At 43.0% G+C, this 25632-nt stretch overlaps 2 protein-coding genes across 2 annotated transcripts in view; both read right to left on the minus strand.

Moving 5' to 3' along the window:
* Window positions 1–410: 410 nt before the first annotated feature.
* On the minus strand, window positions 411–2854 carry LOC116390561 (cytochrome b ascorbate-dependent protein 3-like). Its single transcript, XM_031860364.1, has 5 exons — window positions 2668–2854; window positions 1283–1491; window positions 1029–1183; window positions 694–850; window positions 411–437 (listed from the first exon to the last, which is right to left on the minus strand). The coding sequence occupies exons 1-5, from the start codon at window positions 2852–2854 to the stop codon at window positions 411–413; spliced, it is 735 nt and encodes a 244-aa protein (XP_031716224.1).
* An 8486-nt stretch (window positions 2855–11340) lies between these two features.
* The window catches only part of tnfrsfa (tumor necrosis factor receptor superfamily, member a), a 19747-nt gene continuing 5455 nt past the window's right edge, over window positions 11341–25632 (minus strand). Inside the window, exons 2-10 of the mRNA XM_031860161.1 lie at window positions 21311–21479; window positions 20347–20478; window positions 15920–16031; window positions 15088–15221; window positions 14890–14994; window positions 14758–14804; window positions 14328–14615; window positions 14211–14247; window positions 11341–13807 (exon numbers count right to left, since the gene is read on the minus strand). Of these exons, the coding sequence (XP_031716021.1) occupies window positions 13506–13807; window positions 14211–14247; window positions 14328–14615; window positions 14758–14804; window positions 14890–14994; window positions 15088–15221; window positions 15920–16031; window positions 20347–20478; window positions 21311–21479 (1326 nt within the window). The 3' untranslated portion in view covers window positions 11341–13505. The remainder of the gene's footprint in view (window positions 13808–14210; window positions 14248–14327; window positions 14616–14757; window positions 14805–14889; window positions 14995–15087; window positions 15222–15919; window positions 16032–20346; window positions 20479–21310; window positions 21480–25632) is intronic.

Genomic DNA, 25632 nt, shown 5'->3' on the forward strand with positions numbered 1-25632 from the left:
ATTCTCCAGACTTTTATATTGTTTCAACCTTTAAAACAAATCATAAGGTAGAGTGTGTGAACATGAGAAATACAATACAATACCTTTTTGTGAAGCTGTCACAAAGATATGAACATGCATTTCAATCGTACTTAACTTACTTAGCTTAACTCAGCTCTGTATGAGAGAAAATAAAGATGCACCAAATGTTAAATGTTCATTTTTTTTCAGAGCCCATTCTTATGATGGCCTGTGAAAAACAATTCTACCTTGAATACTGCAAACACTCTGGGAATGCTGGTACTTAAACAAAAAAAACCATTAAAACAACATGGAAAGTCATCAATCAATTATTGAACAAGAAAGACAATGCGAGGAATACAATGCCGTTTATTATCTGGTTGGCACATGGATGTCTTCCTGCACTGTCTTCATGTGCTGTTTTCCTTGAGCACGAGCTGTAATTAAAATGACACGTAAGATTATTAGCTCACCCAGAGTGTTAAAGCACTGATACAGAATGAACCAATCATGAAAACTGGAAGTACAATTAATATGACAGGCAGAACAAAACAATGATCCCAGCGACATGTCAGCCTTGACTCCAGCGATTTATGTCAACGTGTAATTCACATCTTTGTCAACTCAAAGCAAAAAGATTTCTGTGGTATCGATCGACAACAATACGATCCCTGTTATGTCATCCATACTCACAGGGACACTTTCGTTGTCTGTCTCCGGCCGCTGCCAGTTGTTTTTGGACAGGATGCCGAAGACGACCAAGACGAAGGCCACAATGAGGAGGCCGAGGGAATTGGCAAACTTTGCCTCCACAGGCAGTGAGCTGTAAGGTTTACCAATGATTCCATCTCTATGGAGAAATTAGGATCAACGAGTTAAGTTTCTTACATGTTTCATGTTTGAATACTGATTTATAGTGCAACACCTCATGCTTTTGTTAATGTTAATGTAAGATTGCTATGTGATTCTGGCTGTTTTCCTGTTGGAAAGAGATTGTGTCGCCATCTGCTGGATATCTGAGCACTCACAGGGTAAAGAACAGCTGCTCGTCGATACCACTGATGCAGGAGGCCACAGTGAGGATCAAGATTGCTTTGCCCATCCAGACGTGGACAGGTTTCAGGTTGCTGCGGAACCGCAGCGGAGAACAAGGAAGCAGGAAGCCGGCCAGACCGAGGAGCCACTACGAGCATCACGGGGAAAGGACAGAAAAGGGACGGCTTAGTGTTTTCTCAGTTTCCTCCAGTACGTTCAGCAGTTCATTCCCTTATAATACCCTCACCTGGAATGCAAACATTATCACGGTACAGATGCCCACCCAGCTGTGTATAGAGTACATGTCAGGGATTTTGAAGAATCTGTGGTTGTCAAACACAGCACACAGGCCCAGGACAGACAGGAGCAGAACCAGGAGCATCAGGCCGGCGTGCACCAGCTTCCAGGTGTGCTTCTTCTGCTTCCAGGTGAACGGCACACGGTACAGAACCACCGCTGCACGCACACAGTTGAGGAATAAATGATGCAAACAGTGCATTTATTAATAGCTTGCCATCATCTGCTTTTCATTTAAAATTGGAAAACAATGACATGATATTCTCATTTTAGTTTAAATAAAGAGTGAGATGTTATTTTGTCATGTTTGAGTCATTCAGTTGATGAACTCAAGTGAAGACTTTACAGACTTCAATGTCTTCAATTTCAGTTTTCTGGGTATTATGATGTCTCATTAAAATAATAACAAAATCCACTAGGCTTCATCGGTTTCACAGAGAGACAATACCTCCGAGCTCAGTCGGCCGCAGTGAAAAACTATTTCAGCTGAGACGACCATGAGAAAATGATTTCATTTCATTAAACAAAAAACAGATACATTCCTGGAACTCTCTTGTCAATTGTTTTAGTACAATATGTATGAACAATGTAAAGTAGTGATGGACCCCATTATATGATGTGTATCGGGCCCACCCCAAACAAAACAAAGGCATCTTTTGTTTGACTCTGCTGCATGGAAAATGCTCACATTTTTTCAATCTCCACACCTCCAGTTTGTTATGCATGTTACTGAAATCCATCCCTTCATTTTCCCCCTCTTACTCTGGGGCTGGGTCGCTGGGAGCAGCAGGCTTACAGGCTATTCCAGAGCTCCTCCTGGGGGGACCCTGAGACGTTCCCAGCCCAGACAAGATGCATGAGATCCAAGGTTGCTCTGATGACATCATAGGGGTCCCGTCAGAGGCACAGGAGACATTATAGTCTCTAGCTGGTTATAAATCTAGGGTGAACTGTCCCTTTAAGGGCCAATATATTGTTGTTGTATGGTCAGAGGTACACCAATAACAGCAACACCATTAATGTTCCCTAGATATTGTGGTAAAAATCAATAGTCAAGGGCCCTATTGCAGTCCACCTCATTTATATCACTGAAGGCAGGCGAAATAACAGAAACACCTCTCTGTATAATGCAATCCAGTTCAAAAGCACCAAACTACATCCTCCAAAACAACTGAGTCATCACCTCTCTGAAACACTTTCAACAAAAACAAAACATTATAACCTTCATGACGGTAGTGGTTTAGATCTAGCTAGGTGTGTCGAATGTGTGTACCGAGTGTAAACATACGGCAGTGTTGAATAAAAAAACCTCATTATTACAGTGCAGTAACTTACCATTGCCATACAGAACCACCAGCCCAGCTACCATGAGGACAGGATGCCAGTTGAACTGCAGATCTGAACCATCCCAGGAGAAGCCACCGTGCCAGTGTGAGCTCCAGAAGCTCACAAAGAGCAGACAGAGCAGGCCCAGACACAGGCACGGCACGTAGGTGAGCCAGAACAACACCGACGGACTCATATCTGTGAGTATAATGTCATGAGTAGAAAATAATGAATTAAATCATAAATCCAACTGAAATGAAAATATAGATGTATCAAAATGACTGAAGAAAAGCCTGTTACATAGTGAAATATACAGATGATATCACTGGATTATTGTTACTGATTAGAACAACTATACATACTGATGAGCAGTTTAGTCTCTAACACTAACAAAAGCCCCAATCTTATAATGACAAGACCGGCCTAACTGGGTCCATTAAAACACGTTAGTTCATTGAGAGTATTTCATGCGGCCTTTAATGGAAAATTTAGCAATAATGAAAAATGAAAGCTGATTTCAGAAAATACTTGAATATTGTAATTGCTTCAATTACAGACTACAATGACTTAATGAGAAAGAGATTTTAGTCGAGATCAAATGCATTATAATTGAAATGTATAAATCTGAATTAGTAATTTGTAACTAAAAGATATGCAGTAATAAGACTGATATTTACCTCTGGATCGAAGTGAAGTAGAAGTATGAAGACGAGTGAAATGAAAGTAAAGTAAGCACCTGTAACTTGTTCTTAAGTACAGCACTTGCAAAAGTGTACTATTTACAATTACAGGTTCTTCCTCCGAAACTAGCTTTTAAGAAACAAACTGACCCTGTTTCTTCACTCGCTTTGTACCTTAAGATGGTCGCAGGAATTGTTTGTGATGGTGAATGAGTCTGGTGGTTAAAGGGGACGAGGTCTGGAAGCTTGTGACAAAGAAAACAATTACAAAATCAGCTTTTTGCTCGGTCATGTTGATTCTTCACATAAGCGTTTCATCTAATATAGCACAGACCTCCAGCAGGAATAAAGCCTCCACTGTTCAGCAACAGTCCTGAGATCTGGACAAAAGCAGATGATCACAGAGGGCCAGTCACTCAAGGACAGTGACGCCAAACATGACTGTGTAACTTCTATTTTACCTTGTGATGACAAAAGGATGATGATTATGTGATGTTAACAGAATCCATGAAACATTCAATGTGTAGTTAGATCAACAACTTTATTTAGACCTGCTTGTGACAGACAACACAATGCAATCTTCTACTTAAGCAGAGGGCGGCAAACACGTGGACAATGGCGGTTCATCTACACATCGTAGAGCAGCACGGTAACCGGGGCACTCAGCGCCATGTTGAGCATGATTTGTTTGGAGCAAATGTTTTCATCGTCTTCGTCCTCCACGAAGACAGACAGAAAGCGACCAGCTTCCCAGGGCACTTGCTGAGTCTGAGAGGCCAACACGCGGACGCATTCGACGTCCTTCCTGAAGCTGAACTTCTTGTCTCCAGGGAGCACGGGCGAGATCTTATCCTCGCCTCCAGACTGGGAGGCGATGAAGGCGTCAAGCTCCAGGGCCTTCTCCATGTTAAACACTCGAACGTTCCTTTTGCTGTAGTTGCTCATCTGGCACGCAGTGTTGATGATGTTTCCCATTTTGTTACGACTGTCGTGACTGCTACGATTGGTCAGGACTGCAGGTTTTGCTTGAGGCTGTAATAAAAAAAATGGACATATGACAATTTTATGTACTAAAAATACAACACCCCAAGGCCAATTTACACTTTCCCCCGACATTTTAATGCTTTACCATTCATAATCTTTTAGCTTTGAATTTTTCATAGTTCTAATAATTCTTATTTTTACGCCAGTCTTTATTGCACACTAGCTTTTTAGCAGGCACTTAGCATTAGTTTTCCACCCTTCATTTGACCTGCACATTCAATGAGCATGCCACAAAATAGACAATTTGAATTGTATTATTTTACAGCCATGACTACCTTTGGAGTACAATGCAACATTATCCATTATATTTAACATTATGCACATAACAACTTCCACCATCGCATTTGATAGATTTATACCGTCCATCAATGGAAATAAAAAAGACATTGGCTACAATTGTTAATAAATCCAGCTGTTCTTTTAGTTCTATGTAAGCCGTTCAAAGTGTATGCTTTCTGAGAGAATGACATTATTTCTTCTCTACATGGAGACTCTAATACAAATCAGATAACAAAACATTTTATTCTTTTCTTAATGTCTAGTTTGGATTAAAAAAAAAAGAATATATTCTTACCTGCTACAAGGAGACAATAATGCACTGTGGCTGTCCTCCTGAGCTCAGCAGAGGGTGTCTTATGGACAAAATCTGATAACATGCAAAAACCTTTAACACAATAGGGCAGGGCAATATACTGTATGTATGCACCTGCTTCAAAAGAGCAGGGCCAATGTGGTTTATTTAGCGTCCTTGTTACTGGCAAGCCACATTTTTTTGTCAGTGAAGATACATTAATAGTTATATTAATGCCATTATAAAAGGGAAATTGGTTTTCGTTATTCTCACATTCTGTTTTTGTAAACAGTTTTGTCTGATCCAGGTGTTTCGGTATCCTGCAGTCCATTAGGGGTTAAGGCTGGTGTTGTTCTCCTTGTCAATTAATCACCAACCAAATTCTAATCCATTCATCCTTAAGTAAGAATCATGCAGAGGCGTAGAAAAGTTAAATAGTTCCCTTAAACAGCTGGGCTTTCTTGTTTTTAGCAAAAGTTACTCAGGAGTAAACAATGCATTTGTTGGGGACTATTTTTAGTCGTGGATTAATACACATTTGGTGTTCGAATGAGAATTTCTGGCAGCAGGATGATGTATGTGGGATCGGCTCTAAATAAAATGCCCATGCTCATTGCAATGAAGGAAGAGATAATATGTTGGGACAACAATGCAGCGCTATGGCACAGAGGAATATATATATAGACATATCAGGCTTTGGTTTGGGGGAATCAGTCATTGTTGGTTTTGGGTGTTTTCATGTGATTTGTAGACAGCAAGAAGAATATAAATAAATGTATCTTTGACTCTGAAATGTGGTATGGCAGTGGTATGACAGGACAAGTATTACGACGGGTTAAATCTGAGGTGGAGAAGCTACATAACTCACGAGAAAGACAATGATACTTTCCTTGTGAAAGTGATAGAAAGTTGCCTCTTTGTAATAAACTGTCACCTGTGAGATAGAGCAGAGCTGTCATTTGCTGCATGGTTTGCATATTCAAAGTGAGACGAGCGAGCTGCAGTAAAGATAACAGCATTACTGTCGGGTTCATGTCGCTCATTCTCAGCACAATGAGGCCGTGGCTGCTGCTCGTGTCCCTGCTCGTCTCTGACCTGAGTCCCCCTGGAGACGGGGACTGGGCCATGGATTACTACCGTTGGTGTTTGTGCAGAAAGCTGCTGCAGATGACTCCTCTGGGACTGGAGATACTTCAGACCCAAACTAAACATCAATGCGTCTGGAGAAAGTGTGTGTGCGTTGCTGTGCAGCACAGACTGAGGACCTCCCTCTTTTACTGGACACGCATCCATGACGATAATGGATGCAGTTTGTCTCTTCAGGAATTTACAGGAATAATCCGTAGGAATCATATTCCAGCTCTGGTATGCTAATTTCAGTATTGGTGGTCTATAATGCTACTTTATTTCTGAACTTTATCGACAAAATGGCCTTTTCCTTATTACATACCCTGCTGATGTACTGAATTATGTTCACAGCTACTGCATTCCACATCTTCAGTGAGCACAATATTTATTTTTACTATTTCCTCTGTTGTGCTGCTCCCGGCCGTGTGCATGAATTATCAGCATAACAGGTTGGATTGTCACAATCAAGCGTGATAAAATTTACATTACTTAAAAGCAAGAAGCCGATCGCTGCACAAACAATAACAGCCAGGTTTATTTTAGTGCTAATTAAACGCTGTTGATAATAAGAATATCTGACCTGCAGCATGTTCTCGCACCTGTTCAGAATATTTATGGGACAGCGAGGAGATACTGTGAAACTCCCTTTCTCGAGCTTTAGGGCAGAAAAGACCTTGGAGGACTTGGAGGCCTTAGAAAGAGGAACACTAAGAATGAAATAGCAGATTATAAATCTCATGGTTCGACAGACATAAAGGATTAAAGTTACTGAAAGAGCAACTGCAACAGTTGCAGAAATGTGAATAACTCCCTCTGAGATTTCCCTACCATTAAACCCAGATATCAATGAGTGCCGCATGGTCGACAGTGTGTGCAGTTAAGTAGTGTGCCAAAGGGAACCACATGCCGTTAAAGCAGAAAGTTGCACACGGGTAGAGAAGCACCAAAGCACTATAAAAAGAACCATTAAAAGTTTAAAAATGTCACGCCATGCTTTAGAAACCAGTCTGCCGCCATGTTAGCAGCTCTTTGAGGCAGCGCTTTGAGCTAAATGCTAACGTCAGCACGCTGATACGCTCACAACAACAATGCTACAGGTTTAATGTCACCGTGTCAGTTCAGTGTCATAGCATATTCACATTTGCTAATTAGCTTCAAACATAAAGTGCAGCTGAGGCTGATGGGAATGTGATTAGTTTTGCAGATATTTGGTCATAAACCAGAGTTTTGGAGGAGCTAAAACTTTGACCTGATGATGGCGCCAGATGAAAAGCTCATCAAGCAGTTGTTAAGTTCTGTCAGTCTGTACCAAAGTAAGTGATGGATTGCCTGAATGACATTATCGTCCGTAGAGCCGCGCCGCAGGCGTGGCTAAAAATGTTCACATGAATGAAGTAGTGTGCTTTAAATGGCAGTTTTTTTTAATCTCCCGGCTCATGCATTTGACTGTTTTATAACCAACTCTATCTTCCTCTCCTTTCACTCCAGGTTGTTTCTCTCCTTCATGGAAAGAGAAAAGGAGTTCCAGTATTTCTGCTGAGGTCAGACACTCCACCAGCGCTGCATGTTATTAGTGAAACCAGCCGTATTGCCATGGACATAATAAAAGGTCGCCCTGATTCATGGACACTGCATCATCACGCGGCTGCCTCTGGCCACAATTTTCAAGCTTTCCTACTGGAGAAATCCAAGAGCTGGGCCAACGACACCATTTTTCAAATGCAGAAAATGCTGACAAAGAGATACTGCGCTGCTACAACAGTGATTATTTCCTGCTGTTTCAAAGCGGGTGAAATGAGATCAGCAATGAACATCGAGAAACTACCCAAACAGCAGATTGCACAACCACAAAGAAGACAAAAAGAGAGCGCACGCCGGGTGATGGACATTGAAGTTCACATGAAGTACAAGAGACGGGCTGCGGTCCGTCAACGTGACGTTTTCCAAGCTGCTGCTCTGCACTCTGGCAGCTCTGAGATGAAAACTTCAAATATATCACAGTTAGAGATACAGAGAAATTCAGCCAGAACTGTAAAGAAAAATGAATATTTGAACTTGAAGTTGTTGCTAAAAAGAACTCAGAAGCAGCATCCTTTAAACGCTGCGTCTAGTGTGCATGATGATGATGGATTTTATGTTGAGAGGCGAGTCTTGGTATCCAGAGAGAAGAAGGGATCCATACATAGGCCGCAGTCCAAGATAAAGGCTACTCAGGGTGGTAATAAAGTGGATTTCAATGAGGTGATAATCACACAAAGAGCAGAGTCGCGACGCCAAGAGGGAGAAAGTGAAACACAACGATCGCAAACAAATACTGATGCAAATGGAAACCACAAAAGATTAGCACACATCCTCCAGGCAGACTTTATACATAAGACAGGTGATAACGATGTTGATACAGAACAAGTGTTTACTGAGGCGGGAGAAGAAGTCTTAATCATGTTATTCCTTCCAGACACCGAGAGGGAGACACAAACAGACCCATCATCGTGTCTGAACACAGACACTGGGTGGGAAATAGTCAGAACTCCAATGAAGTTGCTGTATGACCCCCCACCCGAGACTAAAGTTATAAGGCAGAGCTTTTTTATTGAACCAGGGAGCTTGAAAGAAAGTCTGTTTTCATTAGAAATGTATGTGCTGGATAGAACAGAGAGAATAGATATAAAACCAGCAGAGAGAAGAGCTAAAGTAACTACAGCGTCTGTTTACACCGAGGAACAGGTCAAAGGAACAGAAGAGACAGTAGCACACACAGAGACTAATAATTCGCCTCGTGAAAATATGGGCATAAATCATACTGAACAAGAGGAAAATGTGACATCAGAAGAATCAGTCACAACTTCACCTCCCTCACTCAAAATGACTGAGCGAGAAACTGCAAAAACAGAGCGCACGGCAGAGACAACTACAGTAAACATGGAGATAAAAGAGACAACATCAAGTACGGAAGTCTTCAATCAAGGCGGCACACACAAAGCAGACACACTGCCGAGTACAGAGACCCCGAGGACAGCAAAAACCCAGATTGGCGGTTTTTATGCTGGTTTTATAAAATGTAAAACTGGAAATACAGAAGCTCCGATTGAAAAGTCCTTCTCAGGCCTCAGGATGGGACAGGACGTCCCGGCAGAGACAATCAAACCTCACGAAGAGACAAACAGGCCTGAATCGGACAGGAAAGCATTCCAAGATGATCCAAAAGTGAAGTCATTTACATTTGCAAAACCTTTACCAACAATCCACGAACAAGCTACAGACACGCTTCAAACAGTGAGTCAAGATGCAATACCAGATTTCTGTGAGAATCCTGGTCAAATTAAAGGAATGGTTTGTCATTTTGGGAAATACACTGGCCAGAGTGTAAGATATTGATGCCTCTCTCATATCTGCACGTTAAGTGTAAGGCTACGGCTAACAACCGATATGCTTAGCTTAGCACAAAGGGTGGAAACAGCCAGCACATTTAAGTAATTACCATTTTATATCTTAATTGTTTAATCTCTATGAAAAACTAAGTGTAGAAACAGACACAGTAACTTCCTCTGGTCTCTGCTGCTCAGAGCCAAGAAATAGTTTGGCACATAACCCCCCCCCCCCCAATAAAACGCTTTTCTGAACTTATGAAACAAGACGTGTTAACGAGTGAGCTTTTAGAGGGGCTGGTTGCAAAGCTAAGCTAAGCTAATTGGCTGCTACAGGCATCAATCAATTCTTCTCAGTCTCAATCAGAGAGCGAATATTCTATTTCCCAAAATGCCGAGCTTTTGCTCTAAGGTAGATAAAGTGTTACATGAAAAACAGAAATTGGGGTTTAATTACACAGAAATGTGCAAAAATATAAAGCAGAGATGAATCTATCCAACAGGAAGGGGAATCTGAAGGGAGTTAAACGGATTATGCTGCATGGATGAGAAAACAATGTAATCCAACAGGGGAAATAGGCAAATAATTGGAAATACTTTTTTACCCAATAAATTATTGATCTTTGCGAGCAAAAAATGTTGCATTGCAAATAATGGGCCCCTAGATATATTACATCATTAGTTCAAATCCTCATTGACTAATTCAAAATGGGAATGTACCGTAAGAGGAAATGAGTCACGTTACACTCTTCACATTTCTCAGCAGTGAATGTACTGATGATGAAAGTTCTCCTCCACAGACTACGGATGACAACACGCCGCTCTGTGGAGGGTTAATGCATCGCACTGAGGATGGGTGGAAACACTGTGCCGAGAGATCTGCAGGAACGGGATCAAAGATGTTTTCCACGGATCCACTTAAGGATACAGGAGAGCAGGAGAAGGAGCACATCAGAGACCAGGACGTCAATCTCCTCAATGACCACGAATACGAGCATTTCTATTATTTTGATGGCGTGCTGAGAAGAGTGAGAAATAATTTTTACCCCTATTACAGGAGACAAAGGCGGCAAAAAAGGAGCCCTGGTAACACAGAGAATAGTGTTCTCAGAGTGAGGAACAAAGGAGACACTCAGGAAAATGTCCTCACTTATATCAGACGTCTTACTTCAGAGAATAAGGCCGGTCACTTCAAATGATCCGCCACTGAAGATGATTGAATACACACGGAGACTGGACGACCTGAACCTTGCAAAAAAACAATCAAAAATGCATCACAAAGAAACACATTTAAGCACCGACAATGCTGATGTCTAATTGTTACCTGCTGGCCAGTAAATGAAATGCGATATTGTGATTGGAGAGCTGAGTCTGCCATGTTAGAATGTCAAGAAACACTTCCTGCCAGGGCAGCTGGATGCGTTTGTAACTTCTACTTTGATGAAGAACGTGGCGGCTTTAGTAAATGCTTTTCACGGCAGATATTTTGATGTAGCATTCATATAGCATTAACCTTGTACTGTACAGTTAGGGTACCATCCTCACTCTGGCCGAGTTCATAATTAGTTACAGATATTTCTGGTTATTGGACACCTCTTGGCTGTATTCAAGTCCACATTTCTGCATAAGTTAAGATAATATTTATGTAACGGATAATGACCCTTCTGACCCGAGAGAATTCTGTCTTGAGGAATTAGAACATTTGTGCTTCTCTTCCTCCATCTTGTGATGCAACAGATATGCATATTAAACAATAAGAGAAGTTATGTGGCAGAGCAATGGTTGATATTAATGTTTGATCTGCACAACCCCGGAGAACAAACAGGCGATTCATTTTTCAATGTAATCAAACATGAAAACAACAGTTTTTTCAAAACAATTCAAAAGACGCTCATCTGTACAAAACATTTATTTGAAATTGACATAAAAACAGCTTTGATGTATTTGCATAATTTATATCTGAAATTCATGACAAGCAAACAATAACTAAGGGGGAAATGGCTGAGCGGAAACGCTGGACAGAAGGTTTCTCTACACGAGAGGAAGTTAATTGAACAGTTTAGGACTTGGCAATAAGATATATAAAAGTAAAAACACAGAAACTATTCTTTAGAAAAAAAGACAGCCACGTGAAGTGCCACAGAGTGAACAAAACATGCATGCTGCTACTTCAAAGGCCAAGAGGAATCTTTAAAAAGAAACAAGACAAAGAGTTTACCAACGCTTTAAAAAGGAGTTAAAAAGGGAGAATGTTCAGTGAGAGAGGGGGGGGGTTCAGACCCCTAGAAATTGATGCCGGCTGTATTTTCATCGTCTGTTAATAGATGGCAGTGCCAGCACTGTAGCATCACTCTTCAGCAATAATATAGAACTCTGTAACTCTTTCCTTTATACATGCTGCAGAAGAATGGGCCTAGTCTAGTTTAAAATGTCACAACCTCGACAGCCAACGGCTCCGGTTGGTGCTGCTGTTGCTCTGAATAACGCCACACCTCACTATATTCATGTTGGTTTGTTAATAGAGCTGCATATATACACACACATGTACACGTCTTGAGGCGTCGGTGCGCTCTGGACCTTCGTCTGTACATGTGTCAGAATGAGGGGGAAAATACATTTGAGCTTCTTTTTAAAATCAAGAAAAAAAAAATAGTTTCCTTCATCTTGTTTTGAGTCTAACCAAAGACGAAACAATCCATATCTGCCACGTCACCGCTGACATGTACAGGAGGACTGTTCAACGGTCAGGACTCAGCAGGTCAGTTCTCATTGTTTTCTAAGATTGGACGTCACCTCAACTCCAATTTGAAATGACACACTCTGCGTTTAGCATCGTGAAAGCTTCCACACTCCGCCGAATGTGGTCTCTGGAGAGGAAATGGCACATGTAACATTGACACATTGACAGTGTGGACCAGAGTGCTACACTTAACACGGCACGGCGAGCAGGGACACTACGGAGCTTCAATCGCACCTTTGAAAAGTTGGATGTCAGTGATTTTGCCCCGAAGCTGAACGTCATGTTGTCCAGGGTCGTTTGTTTTGAAAACGGCATAAATATTCAAAGTGAATTATTATTCATTACAATAAATACGTCAATAAATAAAATGACCTTTGAAGTTGTCCAAGTTACATGGAAACATTATGGAAACAGCTGCTCCAACAGAAACAGCTGGTGAAATTCCTTCTACGATGTCGTGTGCGGAGCAACACTGAGCATATAAAAGACCGGACGACACAGACTGAAAGCGTTTCTCCAACGTCACTCGATTGTTCAAAAATCTATTTTTGAATGGCTACGCTCTATGAACATAATGACATCAGGATCCCTAAATAAATTTAGCTGATCAAATGGCACTCTTATGATTAGTAAAGCTAACCGTCCATCTTAAATCTACATAACAACAAATATAGCATGATTTTAATTTGAAAATCCTACATGTGCCAGAGGTCAGTGCATCAAAGAGGCACAGTATTAGTGACGTAGCTAATGCCACTCCTACAAACCAGTGTATATCCTTGTCTCCAGGGCGTGTTTTGTGATCTGAGGGCCAGATGCGTGACACACACACACACACACACACACACACACACACACACGCGCACACACACGCCCAGAGACGTTTCAGTATTTGGACGCATGTTGCTCCATTAGAGCCTAAAACATGCAGTCGTTTCTGCCTGTGGAAGCAGACACCTTCGCATTAATCTGCTCTTTTTCTTTTTTTTTTTCAAACACAATTTCATTGTTGTCTCTGGCAGTGATTTTGTTCAAATTTGACCACGCGACTCTTTCTTCATTTTTTGGTATTACACCTCCGCATTTGGCGAGTAGTCGACATCTTCAGAGCTCTGATAAATACGGCTCGACTTTCCCCTTTTTGTGTTTTTCTTTTTTTAAAACTACTGGCTTTTTGAGTACATGGCTGGTCAGCCACAAAGAGGTAAGCCTGTTCGTGAGACACAATGTCCACCGACAGTATCTGTGTGCTTTGAATTTTTTTTCTTGCATTAAGTACTTTGTGGTTACTTCGTTCGCAGTCCCCGTTACTTCAGCTTTCAGGGTGCGTCTGCGTGCTTGTAGTAGCCGCTCTGCAGGGCCGCAGAGGCGATGCTCTCAGCTGAGCGCCGCTGGTCCATACTTAGCAAAGCCTCTAACAGGTCGTTGATGTCCGCTTTTAGTCCCTGCCGCTGCATCCAGTTCTTCAGCAGTTCATACACTTTGTCACTGGGGGGGCCGTTCTCCGCGATCCGAATGTGGTTGTCACTGACCCCGATCATTCTGAAGAACTTGTTATGGATCCGCACGTCCAGGTACTCGTCGAACAAATCGAAGCTCTTCTTTAGGGATTTTTCTGACCCTTTAAAGAGAAAAAAATGTAGATTGAGAGACACATAAAGGCACATAAGCTGCAGAACACACAGAAACTCTGTGTGAGCAAACTGAAGCGTTTATCTCGATTGTCATTTCACCCATTTTCCTTCAGGGGATGCACACATTTGAACATTTGAATACACGATCAAATAAATCTTTAATCAAGCATGAGAAAAAAACAACACCAAAAAAAGGCGGCACGTCCCGACCCCCGAAAGGCTCAGACACTGCCTGACTGTCATGAGATCATTAACCTATCAAGCAGATAATGTGAGCTCTTGAGGAGATCCTGTTTATTAAGACTGCCTGTTAGCTCAAATCAAGTGGCATTAAAAGTGTTTGGTCGAGGGGGAACCTCCCCCTCTCACTGCTGGAATCGGAAATCTTACCTTGTAGAGGCACCAATCGATGCTGCAGAGGATCATCCTACAACACAAAACACAAATGTAAGCGATGGTGGCACAGGTGGTTAAAACACAAATGTCTTGAATGTGTGAGAACCGCACCATGTCTGCAGGTGGCAGTCGGATGGCAGCGGGGCTCTGCTGCGGGGTGTTCGGGGGGTTGTTATCGGGGGAGGCTGCGGTGGGCGGGGCTGACAGGCTAGTCTGAGAAGAACTAGTGGTGTTGGGCAAGCTGTCTCCTAGACCCCGGTCCTCATCTTCGAGCGGAGGGGAGGCCTTGGTCATCCCGGTCTCCTGCAGCAGGGGCCGGGACTCCGGGCGGGACTCCTCGCCCTCCAGACCTGCGTTCTGATTATTCTGTCTCTCCTCGGCCGTGGCTCCACTCTCGTCCTGACCACAAAAAAAAACAGTGGAGGATGGAGAAAGGTGACATATTGTACCAGCGATTCTGTATCTTAACTGTGACGGCTACACAACAATGAAGCCGTTAAAAAGGTGCACAACGTGGGTGAAATCAAACACAACAACTTACGATAGGAATCTTCACAATTTCACTGGAATCACAATGGCTCGTTGAACCTGTTCAACAGCAGACAAACAGCATTAAGAATACACACCTAATAAGCAAAACAGCAACGCAAAGGTGCACTCGATGTCAACTCACATGGTACTTCACATGAACGCTGCTTGATTACGAACCACCAGTGCAAAAGCAGTGCAGCAATGATGGCGATGACGATGATGGCCAGGGAAATGCAGATAGGCGAAACTGGAAAACATAAATCAGTGAAGATGAACAATCAAGCAGGAAACGGCCTACGATGTTAAGCAGAAGGCTTTGCGTCAGAAGCGGCGGGGTTACCAATGTCGGCTGGAGAAGTGGGGGTCGGTGTGGGGAGGGCTGACGAAGTTTCCGTTGGGGACAGATCCCGTTTGCGACACTCGGTGTTAGAAAATGGGGTGCACTTCTTCACCTCCTCCTCCCCGGATTTACACCTGTGATTTAGTGGAACAAACATATATTTGCATTAATAATAAAATATACAATAAAAATAACTTCATAACCCTTTCAGCTTCAAGCTGGTCCTCAAGACCAAAGCCCCCTTATGACCACAGGAACTCTACCCAGACACTAGAAACCTTTTGAGGAAGTCATTGTTTCAACTGCAGGGACAAGGGTCTAAATTAAGTTCTGGACATTTTACCCCCAAAAAAGGCCCGGTGCTACAGGTAGCACTTTCTCAAAATACTTTGTTCACCAAACAAGGAAGTACTCTTGTATCGATTTAGGACCGTTGCGTTCTAAAACACATCCAACGTGCCTTTGTACATACGATGCAGCAGTAAATGCTGTTGCAGTGAGACAAAACACAAGATGTATTTTCTCAATGTGTCCTAAACTGCACGCTGCGACCTTTTTAGTTCCTTGAAAAGTAATCCCGGGACTAAAACTACCAGGAACTTCATGGTAGTAATGCTACTTAACAGTCCGTTTATTTGTTTTCTGCCAGTCTGGGACTGAATCTGAATTAAGCGAGGATAAGTCAAATTAGCTAGCTGTTTAAGATGGAAACTCAACAATGCCGTGGATGCTTAAGAATCAGCCCGTTATCCTAGAATTACATTCAAAATTGGATAATATTGATACGCAGAACTGAAAACTATTTCAGTAAAAAGACGTAGAGGACACTTACTTGGCACAACGTTTGCAGACTTCGCAGGCCTGATCTGGGACACAGAAGGTACCCGGTCTGCACTGGCAACTGGTGTCTGTGGTTGTGGTGCAGGATGCAGTTTGAATCTCATCTGTGGAGCGCAAAGTTGTGAGAAGACATGAAGAGATGAAGACATGGCAGACGTGAGCTTGTTTGTGATAAGTCATCAAAATGAAGGACCTAAATCCAGCCATATTAAACAGATGAAATCTATACAGAGATAGACAGATACACATGTAACAGCATGTTCCCACATCAAATACACAAACAGACATAAAGCAATACATGATGACAGACAATGATGCATGGACAGACAGGAGTCTTTAAAGGAAGCGATGCAGCTTTCACTTGGTGATCTGACTTTGTGACGCAGACAGAGCTGTACAAGCAGACTCATAATAAACTCGTGACCACCGACATCCATTAAACGAGAGAGAATAAGAAGGACGTCTCAGGTAATTCGTTGGCCTTTAGAAATGATGTGGTCGTTTTTTTTTTGCAAAGTTAGAAGATTGCATCTCCAAGCATGACTCCCTGTTAGATAGAATCTGCCTCATCTTAACAGGATAATGAGGACGGAGAACCTGGCATGGTTCATTTATTAAATTGAGACATGAACAGACCGTAACCCCCGGCCTTTAAGATAAGATCAAAATGAATAAAACCAGTGGTCCACCTCCACAGAGATCTGATGTGCATGCCAATTAAGGAAAAAGTACAGCGGCAGCTTGATTTGGCAGCTTGAAATGCGAGCACACTTAATATAAAGTAATTTTCTTCTAAAATAATGTTTCTAAGATTGTATTCAGACAATTCAGCTCATTTTGTAGCAAATTATGAAGTAAAAAAAAGAGTGAAGTAGGTTTTTAGATATTCATTTCTAGAGCTAATTTATGACCCGATTCACCGACACGAGACTCACGGTTAGTCAACTTTTCTACAAGTGACAATTACAAAGTCCACAATCAGTCATCTGCCCTAAAAAACACTTTGTCACCTTCATAAGGAAACGAGAAGGTGCTCAGCAGTGCTGTTTATGAGCTGAGAATATACAGCATGTGTGTCCGTACACGTGAAGGAGAGTAATAAATGGAGTCTACTGATCACAGCCAGCTGAAAGACTCCAGAGTTTGTCTCCTCTCAGTCTACCTTCATCCTCTCTGTGACCATCATTGGGATGATCATGACAGCCTAAATGTTGCTGGGTAGAACGGGCCCGCGGATAGCACAGCTGTGACTTAAGCTATGCTATGCAAGACTATATATGGAACGACCTGATGGCTCGCAGCAACAACTTGGATTGCATGAACATAAACAGAGCAGGGGTTTGTCACCAAGCAGACTCGCGTATGGTTCAGAAGTGAGCTCAATGAACTTTTATTTCTTTTCATAGTTTACGCATGACACAGCATCAATTAAGTCCTTTTTTAAAATGTATTTTAGATATCAATGTCTGGATGTCACAAAACGTTTTGCAGCTTAACCAGGATAAAAATAAAATGTAGTCAAAGGTTCTAAAAGCTCAGAGAGAGAAAGTGGTAGCACAAATACCTGGTGAGGTCTTTGACTCAGAACTTCAAAGCTCGAGTGGGTTATGTCACCAAATCTGTCACCTCAAAAGGTATCAAAGTGACCCAAAGAGACTGATGCTCTCCGATCTGGTACATTCAGAACTCTGCTGGCCGAGTGCTGACCAGCACCAGACGGTTTAAAGTCAGCTTACATACTCATTTTCAACGTTTTTAAACCTTTTTACTTGATTTTAAAAGACTTGGCGGTCTTGCACCTGCATGCCTCACACGCATACAGCGTATGAACCGGTGTGGCCCCTCGGGTCACTTGCTCCAGAGGGCCGGACTAAAACCTTTGATGAGTCAGCTTTTAGCTGCTGGAACGGCCTGCCTGAGGATCTGAGAGCAGCTGGAGGAGGTTCATCATTTTTTTAATATAAACTTAAAACCTACATATTCAGCTGGCATTAAGAATGGTAATATACATTAAACACTGTTTTTTCTATTTTATTGTTTTGTTATTAAATCACTTATTTTTGTGTTTTTAATCTGAACAATTTTATTCTATTTTATTCATCATTTTATTATTTCACATTGTTTTACTAATGTTACCGTTATTATAGCTCTTAAATCTAATCCACTACATTTTTCACCATTTTTTTTAATTTTCTCGTTGGTCTCAAATAGTTTTTGTCTGTTCTGTGGTTCTCTCGGTGCACACTTCTTCCGTCCTATTTTACCTTGAACTGCACTAACCTGTACGAAAGGTGCTATACGAAAAAAGTTCAGCTAACATCTCAGAAGTTTTAAGAGGCATAACTATTGACGCTCTCACAGTGTGTACTGGTAGATATCATACACTACTGGGTCCCTGCCTGATGTCAGTATTCTTGCAGTGTGAGCTGGGTTGTGTCTGCTCTCTGTTCACACAAACACTCACACACAGAGAGACCACTACTGAGTTTATCAAAACAGTCCTTAACTGGTTCCTCTGCCAAGCTATTGGGACAATGGGTTTGATTGTTATGATGTTAAATGTTATACAACAATCAACACGCAATGGCAACTTTCCAATACGAAAAACAATTTCCTTTGGAGGTTGTTTTGTTCTTTTCTAAAGACGGAGCGAAGACACTCGGGGACATTCTGGTTTACTGCTCGGCTGTTAAACGCTCGGCCCCAAAGAGCACTTTCATCTCTTAGTGATTGTAGAACACACACACACACAGGTTTGAAAACAACTGTAAAAATAGGTCACAAATAATGTTTAAAAATCTTGGATGGTTGGAATATCGGGAAGTTTCTCACATTAATCCTTTTGATTTAAAAGGCCTGATTGTAAACTTTCTACAAAGAGTTAAATAGTAGTTAAACCAAGCCGACTGCTTCAGTTTGTCACATTGTTTTTAACCATTTAGTTAATTCCATCAGGCTATAAATCATGTTCTGTTGTGTGCTCAGCTTTGTTAACAGTGGAGCCATTTCATACGCTGTTGACAAAGCAGAACTTCCTCGTTTCCTTCCCGCCGTTGCGAGAGAAGCAGCTTTTTTTACACTGAGAATGGAAAACAGATCCCGAGCAAGTGTGACACATCACAGCTGTCAGTCTTGTCAGTCTGCCCAGTGATAATTAGAATGTAAAACATGCAGTGTGACGGTGACAGGTACGACTTTGATTCCTTGATTCCGTTATGCTATGAATTGGGAGGTGCTTTGAATAAGTCTGTTTTGAGGGTGGAGCACAAAGTTTTAAAATGAAAATGGATTTTCAGTGCTGCTGCGGTTTCCTGAGCTTCTGTAGTTAATAGTAAACATGTGAGGTACAGGAGGTACTGTGGTGCAGATAGAAGTAGTCCATAGCAAGGGAAACTTTTTTTATAGTTTAATTCACATTTCCTTTGCCGGTGACCTATTAATTATTACACGGTGGTAAATAAGTTAAAACTAGAGCAAAAGCACACAAAGTTCTTTCTTAAAACCGCGATGACTGAGCACAAAACACATCCCATGTAACAGTAGTCTCTTTTCTGTAGCTCCAGCCTTTCATTGGACACAAAGACGCCCCAGTGTGGGACACAATGAGACACAGACACACCCAGTGCAGCCAGGTAGGACAGACACACAAGCAGCTCTCCGGAGACGGGCAACATGCTCACATTCAGCCCACGAAACAAAACAACAAAGACACGCCCTGCGACTCTCTGTAACATCACAAGATCACATTTACAGGAGAGGATCTGAGAGGCGGGGCACACACAAAAAGGTATCAGCTTTCCCAAACAATATATCTTTGACACACTGGACTTCAGAAAACGCCACTTTGGAGATAAAAGGAAAAGCAGTTAAGTGTTCCTTTATTTTTCTTCTTTCTTTTAAAAAAATCTGGGACTCATTTTCAGTGTTTTTGAAAATATTCCTAGTACGTAGACCTAGTAGACCTGTACTTCCTGTAGTTATTAATAAACACATATTTACAGGGCAGTGGTCTCATTACAATAGACAAGTCTTCTGTAGTCACCCATTTGTCTTTCACATAAATGGACAGGCAATATGTTGATTGATTGACGAGTCAATTCAACAGAAAAGTTAACAATTTTAATAGTAGCTTAACTGTCAAGTCATTTATTTTTACACAATAATGCTTCCAAATGTAGTTGGTTTCCGGTTTTCTTTAGAAAGTTCAGCATCTTTGGGGCTTTTTTGCTATAAACTGACACTTTATAGATCAAAAATAAATAAATGTTGCATGCTAATATGGTTAAAGCATCATGGTCTGACCCCTCTCACCGATCGTTGTAAAGTTCTTTACCCAAATCCTAGTAAATGGTATTTTAATGAATAAGCTAAGAACCCAACTTGTTCCCACTGACTCAGTGATGCGGACGCTGTGGTTACCTGAGCGGCAGTGAGTGCAGGGCAAACAGCGGTTCATCCCGTTGGAGTGCTCCGTGTAGGTCTGTCCGTGCTCACAGGGCAGACAGGTCCCGTGTTCTTGGTCTCTTTCGCATCCCTTCTGCACAAAGGTTCCTGCAAACAACGACTCACGTGATGAATATACACACATTACAGGTTCTTTGCTTCTTTACTGTGATGGCTTTCCACACCACAGGGATCACACTGAGCTTCCAAACTGTTTTATACGAGATGACAGGTTTTCCTGGAAGTTAATGTCCACATTTCACAGGGACTAGAGGAAAGACAGGAAGCGATTCACTGAACTGCACCGTGATTCCACCACCAACCCCCTTCTGGGCGACTGTAGTGCTAAGGATTTGTGTACTCAGTTGAGGCGTGCTTGGAATAAAACCACTTGATTCTCATGTGTTTTCAGGGTTTATCTGATGTGAGGATTAAAGACACAGTGGAGAATGGGAAATATACAATAGAGGGCAAAGACAGTTAGCAACTGCATGCTAAATATGTACTGAGCTAAAGGAGAAAGGAAACAGCCTAAACTTCTTTACATAATAAATGAATATGGCTGGTACTTTCAATTACTTGGAACTTAAATAACCTCCACTGCATATTCGGCACTTTTCCCTTTCTCTCTGTGACTTGGAGCAGTTTGCCTCCTGCCTCTAGCCATCATGCATTCTTTCCAGACAATGCAGGGAATATTTGCTAAATTCATTAGGGACACAGTTCAGGTTACGGGTTCAACATTTGACTCAAGTCTTTCACACAAAATGCTGTCTTTTAAATCTGCACTCAGTCCTTGAGACTACGAGAGACACCACTATGTGTTGATCAGAGGGAGTTTCGGCTGGCGTACTTATTCAGGCCCACATTCCTCATGTGTTCGATTGGTACTGGAGCTGTAATTGCTACTGTATATTCTACTTAATGTGGTTCCCCTTACCAGCCTCGCAATTGTGGCAGCAGAGTCCCTGGTGGAGATACTGCTCGTTCTCCACACATGTTCTGTGACGACGAAGGGTGAGGTTCTTGTATTCATCGCCGGACCACTGAGATGCTGGAGGTTCGGCTGCGTGACACACCAGCCCGACGAGGAGCGCAGCCACAAACACCTGGATCATCGAGGTCAGGGAGGGAGAGGGAGGGAGGAAAGACAAAAGCTTTGCATTAGTCTTGCACAGTATCCAGACTCGCCCACTCAGACTCATTACATGAAGGACAGTAAAGAGGAGAGTCTATCTTCATAGGAAACCTTGTGTGAGCAATCTACGACTTAATTTGAACCATCTGATCTGAGCATCTGCCGTGAGAAAGCAATTATGGGAGCTCATCCAGCTGGTCAGAACTAGAAGCAAAAACAAGCCTGTGTGTGCACGGACACAAAGCTACACACTAACGACATGCGGCGCAACAGGCAACCGAACTTAATTACTCCCATTGATCTGGTTTTCTTTTTAAAAGGAAGAGTCTCTGCTGTGGGTGTAGCAGACAGGGTCCGATAAGATATCCCGGTTAACACCACCGCAGTGCCCATATCCAATGTGCCTCCACAGCTCCATTCATCTGCTGGATAATAACAGGGCTTGTATAGGTGGGGTACCGAGAAGAATACGGCCGAAACGCTTTAGTGTGGCCCCCAGGCGCTGGTGTTTATTCACACGCTTTTCACCATGTCAATGTGAGAAGGCCCCATTCACTGGCAAACAACGCACTTTAGTGCCTCTACTTCAAATGACCCACATTCTTAAACCCTCGGCTCTTTGAATGCCGCGACATGTGACACCGCCATCCAGCGCCCCCAAACGCAACACGACACCTCCCGGGTAAGTGAGAGGCCTAAGATTTGGAGGTTTTTGTCTCTCCTGTGCAACCACCCCCCCACCTCCACCTACGCCAGGCCAGGAGAGAAAGGGAACAGGTTAGGGCGTGGAGAGGCAGGGGGGTAGGGGGGGGGGGGTTGATTCAAAGTGAGAAATTGTAGACAGCGAGTTGAGGATAGGACGTTCTGCAGGGAATAGGTTTTCTAAAAAAGACAGTGTGGGAGAATGAGGGGAATAAAACGGATAAACAGAGGTAGAGAAAGAGGGACAGGCTGGAGCTGTGAATGACTCCTGACGCTAAAGACTTGTCTCTCTGGAGGGCCGCCATGCCTTGTTGTTCAAAAGAACTTTCCCCTCTCTCTCTCGCTCTCTGCCTTTCCCCGTCTTCCTCTCTCCCTCTCTCTCTCTCGCTCTCTGCCTTTCCCCGTCTTCCTCTCTCCCTCTCTCTCTCTCTCTCTCTGCCTTTCCCCGTCTTCCTCTCCCTCTGCTCACGTCAGACTTTCCAAAGATGCTGAGAGGCAGACGTGGAGGGGCAGACGGCCGGCAGAGCAGTCACAATCACACCATTTAGATCTATCCAAACATTCTCTGGGTGGGGGGGGGGGGGGGGAGAGAGGGAAGGGGGGGGGGGAGGGAATAAAAAGGTGGAGGTGGGTGTGTGGGGGGGGGGCACTTGAACACGCCGTGTGTATGACTGCAGGGTGGGGGGATGCAGAGACGAGGTACTTGGGGAAAGAGCAAGTAGGAGGCCGGGTGAACAGGCAAGAGAGCGAAAATCTGCGCACAAGCATACGTGCACGGCAACACAGTGGAAAGAAGAGATGAGAAGAAAAGACAACTGGGGAAAGAATGAGCTGCACTAAAGGTAATCCTACACTTCTAAGAGGCTCAAGTCAAATTGCACCGAATGTGCAGAAGCTTGTTTATCCAGCCGAGTAAGAAGCTAAGAAATCCCACGGCCAATCGAAAGCTACACACTCAGGTGTGTCTTTGACAGCGAGGATGCACAGACAGCACAGAGATGACTTCACTTCCAGTCTTTGTTCAATCCTGGGCCTGTGATTCTAAAACACTCGCAGCGGTGCAGCTGCCCTCAACAGCTAACCTGTTGTGCTGCAGCAGCTGAAGGTTCGCAATGCAGAACATCCAGTTCAAGCAGGGCTGTGAGTCCTGTGATCGGCTTATTGAACGTGAGGTAACAGCGAAACATCACAATTACACAAAGCCCAAGGTGAATGTGAGAATCAAGAACCATCTCTGTTCAGCTTTTATTTTGAAATAAGAGTCCAACGAGCCTGAGGGAAACCTCGCTGTGTGGTAATTCACAGACGAGGAAAAGGGAACATGTGTCCACCACGCTGACTTCTGCTAAACTACATGAGCGCAAAAGCGCTGTTTACACAAACACTTTGGGCAGCCGCAATGTGGCTCAGCTTTACCTCTACGGCCGAGCGAGGAAGGAAGACCAGAGTGACCATAACCTCAGTGTCGAAAGCCCTCCAAACCCACAATCCCTGGAAAAGCTCCAAGCGCCCGGCTGAAGCACTCCAGTCCACTCCACAGCGCTCTCTATCCTCTGCACCACGAGTGGGCTCGGCTGCAGATTACTGGGTTAAAACAGAGTCCCATTGTCAAGCTTCCGGTGTGTGTGCACGATGGGTTAGTACCACGCTTGTGTGGATGCAAGTTAAACTAATAAAAGGTTACAATAAAATAATGACGGGACCCTCTGTTTACAGTTAGCTTCCCTCCGCTTCCTCTAAACACTCTGGGTTCTTCCAGAACTGCCTTGGCACAAACGCAACACATGCCACATGTACACTGAGAACAGACTGAACGACAGGACATCCTTTCAGCTGACTTATGGTATCAATGGGCCTTTTAGAGGGGCTGATGGCTCCACATCCCTGAAGGAATCACAGTGACCGCCATTATGAAAAAAGAAAAACGCAGTGAACTCTTGCACGCACACACAACGCCACACACATATATGAACGAAGGGAGGCTCTTCATTTCATATTGGACGGATGATTTCAATCACAGCCAACTGATAAGGAACAACATGATGCACCTCGTTATACCGCTGTGTTCCGACTGAGACCTGCGCTGCATCACGTTTTTCTTATTAGACAATTTAATCAATTTGTGATCGTTACGATATTGTATCTATACTGTCGGACATCATGACTATTAGATTGAAGATATTTCTAGGTACACGTGCTGAGGATGTGAGATTAAAAATATCAAATAATACACGTATGACTTTCCTCAGCTTACTCACACAGTCCATAGAGAACCAATTAAAAAGTGGTCACTTTGTAGTTTATGCAATCCTTGAAAGCCAGTTTTTGAGTGGAACCCAAACTGCACGCTGGTTTGTTGATCTGACAACGACTTAAACAGTTCATCGGATTATAGACTATCAGCAGCTGAGGGGGGGGGCCGAGTGGACTAACACCGATTATCAACCATTATTACTGCCTTATTACAACTGATGATATTTAAGGCCACAAGCACATGACGGACTGGAGGATGGAACAAACATGTTTTTTTCTCCACAGCTGTTCATTTTGCAACACGCCATAAAGCGTACCTACGTATGAAACGTTTGCTTCAGCTCGGTTGCCTACGACATGAATCTTCCTCTGAACTTCTTTATGAAACACAACCACAAACCTCCCACAACCATAGGAAGGAGAAACATCCACCGCGTCTCATAACAGAGGAGGTGACACCGTCGGCATCGCAGCTGTTCAGAGGCACAACTGGTGTCAGAGTGTAAACAGTGAAGCGATGAGATCCTCAGCGATCAGCCGCTCTCTTCTGTCAATTAAAAAAAATGCAGAACAAAAAAAAGGAACAACTGAGGACGTGAGATTTGAACACGAGGTCAACAGAAAAATACAGAAACACTGTCCTGTAACGTCTTCATTAGTGGATCAGTGAAAACTAATGTCCAATATTAGTTTGGCATCGTTTTTTTGTTTTTTGCTTTTTTTTATACATACGCCAACTCTTGTACGCATGTTCAATTCAAATCCCTCCAGGCCGAGCTCGACAGGACAGTGAAAGCTCTCTGCCTCACGGATAAGGCCCGGCATGCCGTGGAGGGGCGGGTGAGCATGCACGACTCTCCTTAAGTGATGAATTACACCGACATCCTGTCTCAGACGATGAGGATATGTACGACACTTGCCGCAAACAAATCCAAAGTAGTACAGCCGAGCTCGGGCACATTCGTCATAATAAAGCTGAATGATAGAAAATGAAGAGAGAGTGACTCCCGCGTCAACTCTGAAGGAGTTAAGAGAAGAAAGTGTGAGTGAAAGTGATCACAGTGTGAAAACCACAAAAGCTGCGTACACACACACACACACACACACACACACACACACACACACAAACACACACACACACACACGTGCACACACACGTGCACACACAC

Source organism: Anarrhichthys ocellatus, unplaced genomic scaffold, assembly GCF_004355925.1.
Source record: "Anarrhichthys ocellatus isolate YVR2014 unplaced genomic scaffold, GSC_Weel_1.0 scaffold23, whole genome shotgun sequence".
NCBI lineage: Eukaryota > Metazoa > Chordata > Actinopteri > Perciformes > Anarhichadidae > Anarrhichthys > Anarrhichthys ocellatus.

Bases quoted from the DNA above. Each gene is read 5' to 3' on its own strand.
- LOC116390561 (XM_031860364.1), bottom strand. From the start codon at position 2,854: ATGAGTCCGTCGGTGTTGTTCTGGCTCACCTACGTGCCGTGCCTGTGT. The intron at 851-1,028 runs GTGAGTGCTCAG...ATTTCTCCATAG, and splicing joins GAGCAGCTGTTCTTTACCCT to AGATGGAATCATTGGTAAAC. The intron at 438-693 runs GTGAGTATGGAT...TTTTAATTACAG, and splicing joins CAGACAACGAAAGTGTCCCT to CTCGTGCTCAAGGAAAACAG.